General features: G+C 48.0%; 1 protein-coding gene across 1 annotated transcript in view; it reads right to left on the reverse strand.

Annotated features, from left to right (window-relative positions):
• Window positions 1-17,644, reverse strand: part of unc13c (unc-13 homolog C (C. elegans)) — a gene marked incomplete at both ends in the record, with an annotated part of 116,851 nt that overhangs the window by 18,615 nt on the left and 80,592 nt on the right. The window contains 6 exons of the mRNA XM_079997408.1: window positions 2,083-2,109; window positions 7,300-7,377; window positions 9,099-9,176; window positions 9,383-9,526; window positions 10,704-10,800; window positions 12,265-12,391. Coding sequence (XP_079853534.1) covers window positions 2,083-2,109; window positions 7,300-7,377; window positions 9,099-9,176; window positions 9,383-9,526; window positions 10,704-10,800; window positions 12,265-12,391 — 551 coding nt within the window. The remainder of the gene's footprint in view (window positions 1-2,082; window positions 2,110-7,299; window positions 7,378-9,098; window positions 9,177-9,382; window positions 9,527-10,703; window positions 10,801-12,264; window positions 12,392-17,644) is intronic.

Below are 17,644 nucleotides of genomic sequence, written 5' to 3' on the forward strand. Positions count from 1 at the left end.
GCGGGGGCGCCCAAAATACATCGATAGTTTGGATTATTTTTTGGAATATTTAAGTTCCGACCAACAGCAGATGGTTACTATCATTGTGTAAAATATATGGACGAGACGTCCCAACAAAGACGGGCAACACCACAAACCTTATTATTTGTTGAGATTTAGGCTGACTTGCTATATTTATTTTGCTTTTGATTTTATCTGAAAAATGTATTTAAATGTTAAATTATTTAAAAAATGAAAAAGTGTTAAATTAAAGCAGCTGCACTTGTTACTTCTTGTTCACCTCTCACTTACATTACGAGTGCTGTGCAATGTTCATTTTATGAAAATAATGTTTAACATTTTATTTTCAGATTTTTTCCCCCCTACATTTCTTTATTTGTTTTGTTTAAAAAAAAGCTTAAATGCTGTTGGAAAAGTTTGTTTGAACATTTTTTATTTTAAGACTAGTGTTTATTTTGGACAATTTAATTCCACCAATAAACATGTCTTTAAAATCCATCAGGGCATACTGTCTTCTTTATAGAAACTTGTTGTGTTGCAACTTATGTATTACGCAGCCAAGGTCTTCTTGTCCCTGTAGCACGTCATGACCCTCTGCAGTGGTGTGACCTAGAGGTTTTTCTTGTTGTCTTTAGTCATATGCTGACAAGTTTTCCTAATGATGTGAATATATGCGGCGGCAATGCAGCCCCTTAGAGCCGTGCAGCACCTGACTCCTCAGCGCCGCTCGCTCTGGACACCAACTGATACTGACGTGCACAGTCCAGCTATAACAAACCGTGCTCTGGCTCTCAGCTTATCGCACCCGCTCGTCTGTTTCAACAGTATCTACTCACAGGAAGGTTGTTATTGTAAAAAAACTAATCATCCGAAATGAGTGCCAGTGCCAAGTGAATAGAGGCTGTGTTGACTTTTGTCTCTAAATGTGCAAAAGGCATATTACCTAACAGGCTGAAACCCAACATATTCCTTGATGTCAAACTGAGGACATCTGCTAATGGAAGGTTCGTAAATGCAGACATTGTGATTATTGGTAATCTCTGTAACTGGTAATGCAATGATAACAGCTCTCGGTAATTACATTGGTTCTCTGGGAGCTAATTGCAACTAGGATCCCAGTCTGTACTGGCTACGATCTGATGATGGACCTGATAGAAGAAAAGGCTTTATCACCAAGACACCTCGGCTGTATAATTCACATCTGAGACGATAACATTCAAATGTGTGAATATAAATGATATTCTTAAATTTCCAATAGCACTTCAGGTTCATTATTAGAATTTTTTTCTGGACTTCTATCAGAGTCTAATGAGTTTCGGTGTCATCACTTCTCCCGCTAAGCAGGGAAGACAAGGGCGATATTCGGTAAGCCATCACTTGGCCCTCCCTGCAGAGAGGAGGAGGGGGAGGAGGAGGCGGCAGCGGCGGCGGCAGGGCCTTAGCCGTCCGCCACAGCTGTGAGATTTTGTATGCATTAGAGAAGCTCATCAGACCAGCCAGATAATGTAAAAATAAAATCCAATCGGAAGCACTTTGCGGCTGCAGATGGAAATGGTTGGAGATGATCAAAACCGAAGCCTGGAACGTGGGGGAACCGCTGACTCTGGGCAGCAGAGGTTGACAAAAGTGGAATAAAACTATAGACATCCCAGTGCTATATTAGCCATGAAGGTGGAGAGGAGGTGGTAGAGGGAAAACCGAGGCAAACTTAAAATAAATATGGGATTGAGTAGGTCGAGGCACAAGGCACCCCCCACCACCACCACCACCACCAGCAGCAGCAGCAGCAGCAGCAGCAGCAGCAGCAGCAGCAGCAGCGCTGGGGATGGTGTGCTCTAGCAGCCTGTCCAGAGGGATGATTGGGAGCTCTTGACTCCGTATGGTCTGTGGCACATGCTGCCCAAGGGCTGGTGAGGAGGAGGAGGAGGGCGGGGGGAGGGGGTGAGGAGCATAAGAGCTGTGACGTGGGGCGGGGAGGGTGTGGAGGGGGCGTGCTTTTTTTTTTTTTCTAGTTGATTATTTTTTTTTTGTTCATTCGGTTAATGGTAGGAGAGTAATGTTCAAGAGTCCTATTGCACACACCTTACAGAAGGACACAACCCCCTCCTCCTGGAGACACAGAGAGACGGCACAGGAGGGGAAACAGGGAGACAGAACACACACAACCACAGGAGACAAAACGCAAGGCAACACAAGTGTTAGATACTGGAAAGAAACATGCGTGTGAAAGTGCCGAGGACACTGGGTAGAAACTGGGAAAAAGAACACCGCACAGTTGTCAAATTTAACACATTCATGGACATTATCTCATAATGTTTGCAAAATATGTCACTGGAACAGGGCTCAACAATAATGGTTGCCCAGTTGCCCAGGGCAACCATACTTCCACCCCTGTCGACGGTCTCACGCGGCCTGGTTGCCCTGTTGTCAACTACTTTTCATATGAAAGAAAAAAAAACAATAAGCGCAGTATAGTGTGAATAAGAAAAATAAGTGCTGAACGCCATCTGTTTGGACACTGAAAATCGAATGAGCTTGCTTAACACTGTTTAAGCAAGTTAACAGGACAAACTGTACAAGATGTTGATGATTGCAAACAAGCTGGTAAAAAAAACATCTTTAATATCACCCAAAACCTTCATATATATTGTAGCGTGGAATAGAGTGGGGCGGAGATTTCCCAGCATGCTTTGTTTGTGTGTTTTGGGGTTGTCGGGGAAGGGGATTGTTTTATGTAATTTTAATTGTTATGCTGTTGTTAGTGTTAGTTAGCCATGTTACATGTGTTATGATAGATTGTTATTACTTTTATGTGTTAAGATTGTTAAACCAGGAGTGCGAGTGTGTGTACCATTAGTGACCTGCCTGCCGTGATGACAGGATAAATATCGCTTTTGGTCGGGAAATCAAATCTCCTGCCTCTTGCTTGCTCGAGGAAACCTTAGCATGCTACATTGTGTTAGAAGTGGGGTTCGAGATGGAAGCTTTGCTAGAAGAGGTCGAAGACCTCACCCTGCGCCTGCAAAACATCGAAGGTGCTCGGCTGAAGAAGAGACATCAACCGCCGGCAACAGAACCACGCGCCGAAGAAACGCCGGGAAGCTTGCCGGATGGGGCAAGCGAGGCTGAGAGATCTCTGCCGGAGAAGCCAGTGCAGAACGAGTGACTAGCCAGCCAGCGATGGGGCCAGCGATCCTCGCCTGATGGTGCGAGATTTCCGCCGGAGCAGCCAGCAAGCAGAGAACCAGCGACTCGCCAGCGCCGGCCCGCTCACCTAGCGGCCGGCAACAACGCCCCTCTCGATGCATCATCACCCCGCCCACGAGTGCCGCAAGAGAGCACCAGACAGGGAGCCACAAAGCCACCTCGCTACAACAGAGGGACGTCGCCGGAGACCTACCTCATCCAGGTGCAGCTGATGGCACAGTTTAATATTGGACTGCCAAAGAAACCGCAGTGCAGGTCGCCCTCTGGAAGGAAAAGCCCTACACCGACCTCCAGCCACAAGAACGACTGGACTGGCGGACCGCCGAGAGAGTGCTACAGCATCTGGCCGGCGCATCTACGCCGACGACGCACGGGACAAGCTGGTCAACCGTCAGAGAAAAGAGAGAGAGAGCCTGGGCGCCTACATCGCGGACCTCCGTCTGTATGTGCGACACAGCTACCCAACGCTTGATGGCGTGGCGCAGGAAGAGCTCGTGCTTCAAGCTTTCCTTTCGGGGGCTCCGCCCAGAGCGGCTCAGGGCTGAGCGCATGCTGGTTACGAGTGATCTTTTCCCCAGCACGGAGCATCGAGTGCGCCAAGCAGACAGTGTGGAAAGCGACAATGACGAGGCAGTCTGCACGGTCAACAGTGCACCCTCGCAACAATGACTTCGGCGGGGAAACGAGAGGACTGCCAGGCGGCATCGCCAGCAGAGGTGTAGCAAAAAGCACTGCCCAGTAGACCTGTTGCACCACCCTCAAGAGAAAGGGCTCCGCTGCCTCAACCGCCGTCGATCGAGACCCTGCGAGCCATCGAAGATCTGTACCACAGTCGCTGCGAAGGACTGGATGCAGGCCAGAGAGGTCAGCTGAAAGAGTTGCTGGACCTGTCTGTTGACATTTTTGCGGCCAGAGACAAGTACTGCACGCACACCAAGAAACACACGCCCCATCCGCCTCCGCCCTTGTCGCCTGCCATTCGCCAAGCAGGCTGCAGTGGAGCAGAAGATCAAAGAGATGGTGGAAGCTGGCATCATCGAACCCTCTACGAGCCCCTGGGCGGCGCCGGTGGTCCTGGTTGGGAAAAAGGACAGCACGTGGCGGTTCTGCGTGGACTACTGCCTGCTCAACGAGGTCACCCGCAAAGACTCTTACCCGCTACCTCGAGTTGATGATGCCCTCGATTGCATAGCTGGTTCCCACTGGTTCAGCTCCCTCGACCTGCGCAGCGGCTACTGGCAGGTGGAACTGGCGCCAGAGGCACGCCCAAAGACCACCTTTTCCATTGGCCATGGACTGTGGCAATTCAAAGTAATGCCATTCAGTCTTTGCAACGCTCCAGCCACCTTCAAGCGCCTGATAGAGCGGGACCTGGCTGGCATCCCCCGGGACCACTGTGTCATTTATCTGGATGACCTCCTCGCCCATGCTGCAGACTTCGAAAGTGCGCTGACCAATCTGAGGGATGTCTTCCAAGCCATCCGCCAGGCTGGGCTCCGACTTCATCCAAAGAAGTGCCAGCTGTTTCGACAGAAGACGTGGTTCCTGGGCCATGCCGTCAGTGGGGTTGGTGTTTTGACCGACCCAGCAAAGGTAGCGGTGGTGAAAGACTGGCCTGTTCCTCGCAATGTGAAAGTGCTGCGAAGTTTCCTGGGGCTGGCTTCCTACTACCGACGGTTCGTGAAAGACTTTGCCAACATTGCCAGCCCCCTACACCAGCTGACACAGAAGGGCCAGGCGTTCCAGTGGGGGGAGGACTGTGCCTTCACAAAGCGACGTGGGTCTCCGAGCAGTGCTGTCCCAGGAAGGTGAACGAGGTGAACAGGTCATCGCCTACTTCAACTACTGTGTCACCCGTCGGGAGCTGCTGGCCGTCATCCAGGGCCTCCGCCATTTCTGTCCAAACCTCTACGGGCAGATGTTCCTTCTGCGCACCGAGCAAGCATCCCTAACCTGGCTCCTCAACTTCAAAGAACCAGAGGGACAGCTGGCCCGGTGGCTAGAGACACTAGAGGACTACAACTTTGTGATCCAACACGAGCAGAGCCAAGACCCTGTCCTCTCCCAGGTTCAAGAGTGGGTGAGGGCAGGCCACCAACCAGACTGGCCAGCGGTCTCAGCACTGGACCCGGTCAGCTACGTTCCAGAGTACTCCAGCCCGTCCATGGCTCCGCGGGGGTTGATCACTTCGGGGTCACAAAGACGCTTCATCGCCTCCAGTCCCGCTTCTACTGGCCAGGGTGTCGCCAAGACGTGGAACTCCATGTCCACCGGTGTAACACCGGCACCGCTCAGAAAGGGCCGATTCGACGTTCTCACGCCCCTCTACAGCAGTACCAAGTGGGGGCTCCCATGGAGCGGGTGGCCGTGGACATCCTGGGCCCCTTTCCGGCCACAGAATGGGGCAACCGCTACATCCTAGTAGCCATGGACTACTTTACCAAATTGCCCGAAGCCTAAGCTGTTCCTGACCAGAGTGCCGCCACCACCGCCGCATGCCTGGTGGACGAGATGTTCTGTCGGTTTGGGGTGCCGGAGGAGCTGCACAGCGACCAGGGTCGGAACGTCAAAGCTCAGGTGTTTGCAGAGGTCTGCCGCCGGCTGGGCGTTAAAAAGACCCGGACTACGCCGCTGCACCCACAGAGTGACGGATTGGTTGAACGTTTCACCAGAGGTGGCCGGGGAGCAGGGCATGGACTATTTTCCCCACCTTCGGGAGCGGCTCCGGGCAGTGCATGAACTGACCAGGCAGGCTCTCCCCGTCGCTGCGTCCCATCAGAAACAAGCTCACGACCAGCGCGCCAAAGGGGAGGATTTGGCCTTTGGGGTGCAGGTGTGGGTCTACAGCCCGGAGAGGAAGAAAGGCCTCTTCCCAAAGCTGATGAGCCACTGGGTGGGTGAGAGACTGTCTGATGTGGTGTACAGGGTGCGGCTGATCAAAATGAACCGGGTTGTAGTTCTTCATTAGGATCGGCTTGCTCCCTACCGACCCTTGAGGGTGAGTCAGGGGCAGAGGGGCAGCCTCCAGTCTGTGCCTTGCCACGCCGAGGTGCCCCCTGGGCGGGCCCGGCGACAGCGTCAACTTCCCCAACACCTCAGAGACTTTGTGGTGGACACATGGGTTGCTGGGGACAGCTAACCAGCCAGGTGGGGCCAAGCCAATGTAGCGTGTTGGGGAATAGAGTGGGGCGGAGATTTCCCAGCATGCTTTGTTTGTGCGTTTTGGGGTTGTCGGGGAAGGGGATTGTTTTATGTAATGTAAATTGTTATGCTGTTAGTGTTAGTTAGCCATGTTACGTGTGTTATGATAGATTATTACTTTTATGTGTTAAGACTGTTACACCAGGAGTGAGAGTGTGTGTACCATTAGTGACCTGCCTGCTGTGTTGACTGTGTGGTGAATGAATGTAGAGCACTCTGATTAATGAACATCGCTCTTGGTCGTGAAATCAAATCTCCTGCCTCTTGCTCACTCGAAGAAGCCTTAGCTCGCTACAATATATATATATATTGGTTATATGTATATTGGACCCATATAACTCAATTATAAAATGATTAAAATTCAGCAGCTCTTTTGTCAGTCTTGGCAACCACTTGTCAATGTTAGTGTCGCGTCTGGAGTCACACCGGCACAGGTCACACGAGGAGCACTAGAGGTAGGAGGCTACAGGGGCTACTAGTAGAGGGGTTAGTAAGAGTATTACAGACTAGAGAAAAGACAGAAACACACGCAGGGTTAGTTTCAGAACAAGCTGTAGGCCGAGCATGCCTGAATCACGTTTGGGTCAATTCCCTCTCGCTGGGGAGCCTTCGTTTTTTAAATTTGCCGAAACTTGACTGACATAACACAGTATATGATAATAGGTTTACCATACTATTTTTTTTTCTTGTTTACAGACATTATATAAGAAGCCGCATATTTTGGCGTCGTCGACTCTGCACTCTGACCTCCCTTTGGAAGGAGGGGCAAGCGCTCAGGGAATTACATTCTTGTGATCAAAGGGGTGTGTGTTAGACAATTGACTTGACTCTGAATTGACCCCCAGTGTGATGTGGATGCAGCTGCAGACGGATAAAGAAAAGGCCACAGACCTGTTTGCCTCCCATCGATTCGAACATCTTCTCCAGCTGAACACGGAGCTGCTGTATGTTGTTCTGGAGGATGCAGGGCTGCAGGGGAGCACGGACAAGTATGTGAGGTCACAACAACTGTGGTTTCCTATGCGACAAAATCCCAAACCCAATGGCAATATTTGACAGTTGTAATCCTTAGAATCCCCAATTTGTTGCAGGAACCTGATTGTGAAACCTAATATATGGTTTGTCACACGACTATTGCCCATCACGCCCATCAAAAGTCACATGATTGACAATCAATATGAAGACAATCGATATGAAAAGACAACAGATACGAATACACCCCGGTTCTCCAGAATTTTTATTGATGCAATGAACATCTATCTAGGTCTTTATGAAGATCATTAATACACAATGATAATGACTCACCCTGGAGAAGGAGTATGATTGGTGATTGTGGTTCCTTGCAATACCCAGAGAGCCATAATGGCTTCCGCTTTAGATTGATGAGAATATTTCTCTCTGACATTGATGTTACGAAAATGAAGGAAAGCAATAGAGGACTTTCTCAACTCTGTCTTCCTGTTTCCTTGTATAGGATAAATGTTCTAGAGTGCTGGTCCACCGTCATGTCGGCATTGGATACTGGGTACAGTGTAAATGTGAGGTGAGGGCACCTTTCTTAGATGACAAATGCTGCAGAAATGTAACATACCTACAAGCACAACACTATTTGTTAACTGTGGACTCATGAATTGAGAAAATTTGATGTTTGAATATTTTTTACACAACACATTTCTTCTGGATCACAGCAAAACAGAGCTACCGTGTGCTTCACCAGAATAAACAAGACGAGCAAATAGTTAAGTGTAAGTGTAAGTTAAGTGCAAAGGAGTGTGTAGATACAACGAAACAGAGTGCAAAAACTGCGTACATAGATACCAACAGAAATGGAACTAAATAAACCCAAAATAAATAGAGTAACCCCCAAATAAATAAATAATGAATCGGTAAATATTCAGTATTAAAAGGGAGAACTTAACGAGCCTTTTAATTAAAAAAAAATTCAATGTGAACGATTATGCAAAATAAACCTGTTGGCAAAAACGATATAAATAGATTTATTAGCATCCGCCCTCCAGAGCACACGTTGATCATTCAGGCACTTATGGGGTAGAGCTTACATTTCCGTGATGGTGCCAGTACCTTTTAACTCCTATTAGCAGCCGAGTGTGCGCCGTGCGTGTGCACGCGTGTGCGCTTGTGCGCAGGCGTGTGTGTTTGTAGATGTGTGTCTATGACTTTGAACCTCGGAGGGACGCGTGGCGTTGTCTCCGGGACAAATGTAATGAGGCTGTCAACATTGTGAAGAAACATCTGGCCCATCCGCGAGGACAGATACCCTGTGTGTTCGCTTTCACTCCAACTTCAAAGGCCAGGGTGGATAATTAGGCGGCGCTGACATCTCTGTGCTTTGTCATCCGTCACATTTAACAATGGACAGCAGGCCAGGAAATATTACTAATGATTTTTTCTTCACCAACAGCTATGGACCATAAGATGAATAATTGCCTCGTGGTTAATAGAGACACTTTGTTGGGCGCATTTAAGAAGACAGAACCGGAGCCCGGCTCCCAGAGAGGAGCGGGCCAAACCGGGGGGCTAATCGCTGTGTTTTTCGGTTTTCCCATCAACACTCTCATAACCCAGCCTGCTTTAAATATCATCGCCTTGGAAACACCAAGGAGCGCCGTTCCCTGTGTGACCGTTGCACCCAAAAATCACGTGTACGCCGGCCCTGAATGTTTACTTACCACGTTCTCCTTGCTCAAATACAAGTGAAAGTCCTTGGATATAATTGCAGCATATTGCAGAAGAACTTTGTTGATAGTCTGCAGGGACGGAGAGAAACAAAAAACAAACAAAAAAAATCGGAAACTTATAATTGCATTTTGTTTGCTGTGCTATTATTAGATCGCTTTAAAAACTCACAAGTTTATAACCAGACGTAAGACTTAATAATTAAGGCAAACTCTTCCAGCGCTATTTAGGACCGTGTATAAATAAGTGTATTCCAGGTTGACTGGGGGCGGCTGACCTTGGCAAAGCGGCACATGAAGTGGGCCAGGGCCTGGGGGTTGGGACACTCCAGCTTCTTTATGATCTCGAAACTCTGGTTGAGCTGGGTGAACACGTCCACCACGGAGCAGGAGAACAGGGCGTGCTCCGAGGTCTGCTGGAACTGTGTGGAAAGGCAGCAAAAGGTAGAGAGGGTTGACAGAAAGACCAGAGTGATGATGAAAGGGTTGGAAGCTGGGGCGGTATCTCTTGAGGCTTTATTCCGCCGCATCGAGATAAAGCTTTTGATTAAGGGCGGAGTGAAGAGAGTCCGCTGGCGCAATTGTTGCATGTCCACATTACCCGCGGAGGCCATCCTCAAAACCTGACGACACAGGCAGGTAAGTGGTACATAACCTTATAAATGGCTGCGTATCGATGCCGGCAGCCTGTGGTGCTTAGGGGCAGTGCTCGAGTATTACTCGGCGTAACTACCGAGCGAGATAATTGGGTCGAGCGAGGTAGATTTGGGCTCAGCACAGGGTTTCCTGGATTACATTTCATTACCTTCGATCCCAGTTAACATTAAACCCACTGAGCAGGAGAGTGGACCTGTCTGTGGTTTCAATAGGCTATCTGTTAAAAACACCATTCTATGTGAATCTGCTTATAGTTGAATTGGGGGTAAAAAATACAAATTCATTAACAAATTCACCTTGTTCAAGTGATCTCCATTGCAGTTATCAGGTTTTGTAAAGCAAGTTTTATTTTAGTTTTTAGGGTTTTTTTAAATTCCGGACTAGGTTAAGCTCCTTTGCAGTATAACGCCTAGGGTTGTGGATTTTACCAAAACAATCTGCCTGGGGCATGTGTGTTTTTATTCCAGGCGAGTGGGAAAAAGAGGCCTTGATCGGCTTGTTGGTAAACCTGGGCTTTATGACAGCCTCCAGGCTGCAGCAGAGCTGAGTTTGTTCTAAGTTTAATGTCCCAGTAAAGGACCCTGTAAATCAAGGCTCTCAACATCTGAGGACTAATCATCGAGGGGAAAAAAAACCCCCAAACATCATAGGGCTAAATAATCTTTCTTAAAAAAAAAGTATTACACCGCCAACGCCGACGCTCTTTTACGCAAAACTCTGAGAATCTGTGGTTTACAGCGTTCTCAGAAACCTGTCACCATCTGATGTCTGAACAATGGACCGACTTTCCTCATGTTTTGTTCTCTTATTCCCCAAAGCTTTTGAGGATGAGCATGCATTAAACGGTTTAAAGTGCATGTTTCATGTGGGGTTGCGACCTCCTCTCGCCTGAGCGGTTCTCGTGAATAATAACGTGGCCAGAAAAAGAAGAGTTTCACTTACTCCGTCCTTCTTGTCCCTCTCCAGAGCTCCATTAAGGAAATCCATGGCAACGTCCTCATTCTCATCAAGCCACTGGATGACAAACGGCTCAAACCACCTGGAAAAGGCAGAGAAAATTCAGAGGATTTCTCTTGTTTTAGTGCGAGATGAGATATTACTGCGGATTATGTAGAGTCATGTGAGGAAAACCAGAGGACAGCGGCATCAAATCATACAAAGCAAAGAGTTTAACAAAATTGGTTATGAACGCCTGAATTCGCCTAGGGATTCACAAAGTGTCAAATGTTATCTCCAGGCGTTTAGCTCAGGTATTCCAAATGACCTTAAAACCCTTCTCTTCTCTCTCATTAGCCTCGATGTGTTGACTTTGCAATGAGGTTCTCACAAACTGTCGCGAAAATATGAGGAACGAGTGTCGGCAAACACAATATGCAATCCGATGCTTTGGTTTGGATAAGAGCTGTTTGCGGGATTTACATTTTACATCCAGCGTGACAGCTTCACCCAAGTGACGGAGAAAAAGAGAGACAGAAGTCTCAACAATTGCGTCAGTGTCAGGTTAGTGTCCCTTGCTGGACCAGAGGGCTCTGGCAGAGGACGGCAGAGGAGAGGGCAGGACGGATGGATCGAGGGGGAGTACAGTTGTTAGCGGAACAATAATGCAGCACTGTCTGTTTCACTTTGCCATTTCATTGTTTAATGTAGCGTCTGGGTTTGTCCTTGGAGCAACATCCCCCCTGCCCCCAGACTCCCCAGAAAACTGCTTTGCACATCGACTAAGAGCGCTTGCCACAGGAACGAAAGCAAATAAATAAGCTGTGTGAGGTTTTGTTGTTTGTTTGTGCATGTGAGGGTGTATGGATGTTTTGTATGAATCTGTGTGCGTGTGCGTGTGCGTGCGCGTGCATCCCTGCAGAAGAATCAATCCGTCCAGAGGTGGCGCGTGGTGCGGCGACAGAGCTCGGGAGGGGAGACGAATCATTCCTCTGCTACGCGGGCAAATAGAAGCGGAACGGGGCGGAGCGTTCCCTGCCTCACACCAGCTTCTGTTCAGGCTACTTGTTCCCGTCCCAAACTCACTTACAGTTGTTCCTTTCGGAGGTTAAAAAAAACAAACAAACAAAAAAAAAACATTCTAAAAAAACATTGGAGGGCTTAAATCTTTGGAAGAGTAATGACCACCCTTTGTGGATCAAAGTGTTGTTTATTGAATAAAGCCCATTTCTGGTTTCAAACTGGAAGTTTCAATCTTCAGCCAGTGGAGGAACACCGACATCACGATGGGACCAGAAATGCCCGACAAGCTCTGTGTTTTGACGAGGCTTTTTAGGAGCTTCTGAGTTGAGATGTTTTGAGTTCTGAGTTGAATGCTCTCAACAATGAAATGAATGACTCTACAAACGCTTATTACCCACGGCTAAGGACTTGTGCTGCGGAATCATTAGGGCGGTAGATTCCCTCTCTGCCAGTACCTGTAATGGGTTTTAATGTGTAGCATTCGCTTGTTGGTGCACGGGTGCGCGTGTAGGACATGGATGAGTTAATGCAATTGGATACTTACAGGGAATACTCGGGTGGAATACTCTTGAAGGCCGGCAGATCGCGGACGTACTCGTTGTGGAACCATTTCACTTTGAAGTGGAGATTCATGTACTCGGTACTCTTGCATAGACGGTGCTTATCATGCTCTGCAATGCGAAAGAAGTACGAAGAACGTGAAACTAATACATCAGCGTGTGCACCTGCGCTTCCATATGATAGATAGATCGACAGACAGACAGACAGACAGACAGACAGACAGACAGACAGATAGATAGATAGATAGATAGATAGATAGATAGATAGATAGATACTTTATTCATCCTCTGAGGGAAATTGCGATGGACCTGCAGCTCACGTCAAAACAACAGGCAGTAATAATGAAAAAACTATGGAATAAAAATATGAAAATGAACGAAAGTGGCAATATTATGGGTGACAAAAGTGAAATATACAATAAAACTCAGTTGACCAAACACAATAAAATGTCAGGATAATGGAATTTAATGAACATATGTGCACAAGTTCCCTTAACAAAAACACATATTCTCACACACACACAGACACTCATGCTCATCTATTGTATTGTATGTCAGTGGTGTAAACCCATCATTCCAACCATTAGTGCACAGTCTTACAGTAAAGAAAGCACAACACAACAAGCATAACAAGAACAAGATCTAAGTATAATCACCAAGGCAACATTCTCGCATCTATTCCTACCGAAACTAATCCGCCATTTCAAAGGACTTGCTTTCATGGTACCGTGTCATTATCGCACATTGCGCTCGCATGAAAAACAAAATATTATCCGGTGCACTTCTGTCAGTGGCCGCTTTTCTCCCAATTAAACAGGCATGCATGAGGTGCACGAGATGCATGCATGAGATGCAGAAACATTCCAACAGCTGGGATTTTCTGATAATCTCACAAGTGAAAGTGTTGCAATTATGCAAAGCCCTGAGAGAGCGAACAATGTCGCGGGGGGGGGGGGGACAAACTCTGCTGCCGTCAGAAAAAGACAAAGGCCGTCGATGTCTGCAAACAAATTAAAATGGAAATAATTTAGAGATTCCTGTCAGTCGACATGGCTGGTTAGTTACTCTGGCGAGTCCAGATTACCGCAGACGTTTCACAATGATTAGACGACTCTGAGGGGACACCCCTGGGAGGAGAGGAGGAGGAGGCGGCGGGTGGCGGGGGCGGCAGAGGAGGAGAAATGAAACGGGACAAGAGGACACCAGAGGAAGAAGAGAGAACATAAGGAACCCAGAGGGTGGGAGGGAGGGGGCACTGCAGACAAGGAGAGGGAGAGAAGGCGCCAAAGCTGAAAATGTTTAAAGCGGGAATGAAAAGGGGGGGGGGGGGTGAAAAAGAAAAGCAAAGAAACCAATAAATCCGGGAGGGAGCGATAGGGCCAAGAAAACAGAATGGGAGTGATGGGAGCAGGAATAGAGTCGGGAGTGCCGCGGTTGGCTACAGGAACGGAGGAGCATTGTGTTAAGGTGGAACGAGATCTATCAGAGTCAGATGAAGGCCAGCTCCAACGCCCAAACCTTACGAGGGGATCTCCACGGGGCGAGTGATCCGGTTTCACACAGTCGTGTATGAAAAAGGACAAGCTGCTCAGCGACCCCCTGCTGTGGCGTGGATTTAATAATACATCAACACTGCTGCTGGTTGGGTACATATGTTTGAGTAAAGGATCGTTCCGAGGGGGTTAAGGTGGCCTTTTTCTCTGCCGAAAGAAAAAGAAAACATACAGGCACACGCTCATATGCATATACGCTGAACTTCAAAGGCGTTTCTAATTCCACGCCTTGCACCTTGGCTGGCGAGTTTTAATCCTGATTCATAATGGAAAGAAAAAGAGCGGAAGCTTAACTCTCCAACGACGTAGCACACACCAGCCTCCCTTGTCTCATCTCTTATCCCAATGGAGAAATATTCACACGTGCTTAATATTTACCTATGCATTTTGCACTCAAACACACAATGCTTGCCTTCCCACGCCGGGTGGAGGATGAATCTGGCTGCTGAAGACAAATCAATGAGCTGGATTAGCTCCCGAATCGAATTTCCTGCTTCCAGCTCGGAGTTGAATTTTGCTCAATGGAGAATTTGATCCTCATAAGAACCCAGAGGTTTGGCTCTTTTTTTTTTTTTTTTTTGTGTGTGTGTATGCTTGCTTTTGTCTGCCCGTCCCCTGGATGAATATTAGGATTACGTAAAGACGGGGGTTCCGATGCAAAACCTGCAATTACTGAAGTTCAGTATTCGGCATGAAAAATGTATTTATTCATATAAAGTACATAAACAAAAAAAGAAAAATTCGACATCGTACTACAGAGAGCGTCAGTCAGCAGGTGCTTCCATCAAGCCAATATCCAGCTCTTTGGGTGTGTGTGTGAGTGTGTGTGTGCGCGTGTGTGCACGTGTGTGTGTGTGTGTGTGTGTGTGTGTGTGTGTGTGTGTCTGCAAATTTTTACTCCCTCTATCTAAACTGACATCGTACTACAGAGAGCGTCAGTCAGCAGGTGCTTCTATCAAGCCAATATCCAGCTCTTTGGGTGTGTGTGTGAGTGTGTGTGTGCGCGTGTGTGCACGTGTGTGTGTGTGCGTGCGTGCGTGCCTGCGTGTGTGTGTGTGTGTGTGTGTGTGTGTGTGTGTGTGTCTGCAAATTTTTACTCCCTCTATCTAAACTGTATATTCACGTGATACACGCACATACCCATACGGTGTGTGGTGTGGTATGTGTGTATGTGTGTGTGTGTGTGTGTGTGTGTGTGTGTGTGTGCAAAGATTATAGATATACTCATATACAGTATATGTCCACAGTATCATATACCCCCCCCATGATGAATATAGTGTTTTAATAAATATAGACACACAATACATAAATGGACGTAATAAATACATTATACACACACAAACAGACAAAAACAATGACTTATTGCTTGATTTGATCAAGCCCATTATCCATACATGATACACTGCCTCGCCCGCTAATTCATTTCAATTTTGTTATGGGGCTTGATCAGCCAATTACTGTAATAAACAGGTTATTACCAGCATTACCATATTTTCACAAGATATAGTCTGAACACGACCCCAGTTTTAATCAAAGCTCTATAATTGAAGGGACAGATGAGGAATTTTGTGAGTATAGAATTATTGCAAAAACATTCATAATAAGGTTCATAAAATTGTCTATAATATTTCTGAGAGCCAACTAGATCCCAGTGACGGAGGCCGGTCCGATGATTAGCGGGCAGACAGAACGATACTTAGATTAGAGAGTGTATTAATTCCCGTAATAGGCTCCGCCGTTTCAACCTCCGGCAATCTCTGTGCTTTTCATTCACAAGGAGCACGGATCGTATTCGAAACGCTTGCGGTCGGAAACGGACTCTCACGTGCGCTCCCAACGATTCTAAAACAATATTAAGCGTTCCTTTCATGCGACGCGACTTGATAGTGCGGCCTGAGGAGGGAAATCTCCAGAAAATGAATCCTCCGGGCAAAGTGTTTTGCAAAAACACTGCATGCGGTCCAGTTCTCTCGCGCCGAAAGAGGGACGAGTCATCACCGCCCACTTCCCGAAAATGGGTCCGCATCCCATAATATCTAGAGAGCTCCTATTTCGGTGGCTTATAAATGTAATGTGTTCCCAAAAAGAAAGGGATAATGACACAGATGAGCCGTTGTCAAGTGTGTCAGTAGGGAAGTAGAAAACATTTTAGCGTTTTTTGGGTTTTTTTTTGCTGTTGTTTTTTATTTCGCTTCACTTTGCGAGTTGTTTTCCAAACGTAGACAAGTTGTTTTTGGAGGAAAATCAGTTTGGGTCGAGTTAGGATGTTTATGCAAATGCAACCACCTGAGGCGCATCCGTGTTCCCCAGGATGATGCAAGAAATCAACCAGCATTGGGAATAGGCATGTGAGTGACTTGGGTAAGAAAATAGAGTGTAGAGTGGAGAGTGTAGAGTGTGTGTGCGTGTGTGTGTGTGTGTGTGTGTGTACGCGCGCGCGCGCGTGCATGTGCGGAAAACAGTGCCGGTGGTAAACAGTTGGCGGGCGGCGTCCTGGGGGATGAGTAAGCCTCGGGTCCCTGGTGAGGATGTCATCTTGGCTGACTCAGCCCACAGGGACGGACAAGTTCGCGGGGGGACTCGCTCAATCTCCGCCTCATTGATTTAAACGCCCTGGATATTATGATGAACGGCAGCACTCCCCTTCCCCTCTCCCCCCCTCAGAATACATCAAACGTGTGTTTTCGCCAACGGACAGATATATCCCAAACTGCCGGCCTCGTCCGCCGTTGTGCGGACGAGGCCGGCGGAGAGCTTTGCGAGGCGTCTCGTCCGCTTTGACTCCTGACCTGGATCAGTCACGAGAGTCTCGTCAGCCGCTTCGCAGCGAGACCTGCCGAGCAGGAGAATTTTCAGCGAAGCCCTTCACTGCATGTGACGGGCTTCGCTGAAAAATCTAGCCTTCGCCACCTGCAAACAGTTTAATCCCCATTTGAGGTCCTGCTTTTTCCCGGCCGCACGGTGGGACCGGGGCGTAAACTGTCAATATCGCTAAAGTCAATATTAGAAGCTGTTGTGCCGTTGGCTTATGTGCAGAGAGGAGATGAGGCCTCGCACGGCGGCATTACACGCTAAATGCCCGCACGACGGATTGCCTTATTGTAATCAGACTGCGAGACGGCAAGCGGCCCTTCCGCTGCCCCCGGCCTGACGAAGTCCGTCTTTCTGTGGAGATCGATGTTTCCGTAGGAGAGGTCCAAGAATTGAAATAAGTTCAGCGCCGGCGGCGGGCAGGGGCATTGCACCTCTAATCGCACGCCGGGGAGATCAGAACCCTGGTGGTTATTTAACCACACAAACAACTGGCCTTCCAGTTGGTATCGATTCAGCCCACGTCTGTCTGTTTGTCTTCTCCACCGGAGCCCGAAATTCGACTACTCATGCTTCCTGTGAAAACAAGGGGCCGCCTTTTGATCTCAAGCGTCCATGCTGAAAATGCAAACCACCGGGCTGAGATCAAATCAGGGACGATCCCCAGATTCCCCTTAGATCGTCAATTTAGCGACGCTGCGCTTTTCGTTGTCTGTCACGCACAGGCTCTGGTCTTCAGACATCTCTCTCAGGCAAACAGAAAATAATAACAGCTTCTGGATTTGATCGTATCCCCGGGTCCAATCAGCTTTCGGAATTTTGGGTCATTCTGGGTTGCAGGCCTGACCCAGGAACCACGCCAGGACCTCCAGCACAGTTCAAGGCAAGACGGACACGGTTCTAATCTTCATCAAATCCAGCATTTTGTCACGCTGACTGAATCGGAACAGCCTCTGTCATTAAATTTCTTCTAGTGCACCTTCCCGTTTCCCTTTGCACG

The sequence above is a fragment of the Zeus faber genome (assembly GCF_960531495.2).
Source record: "Zeus faber genome assembly, chromosome: 3".
Classification (NCBI taxonomy): domain Eukaryota; kingdom Metazoa; phylum Chordata; class Actinopteri; order Zeiformes; family Zeidae; genus Zeus; species Zeus faber.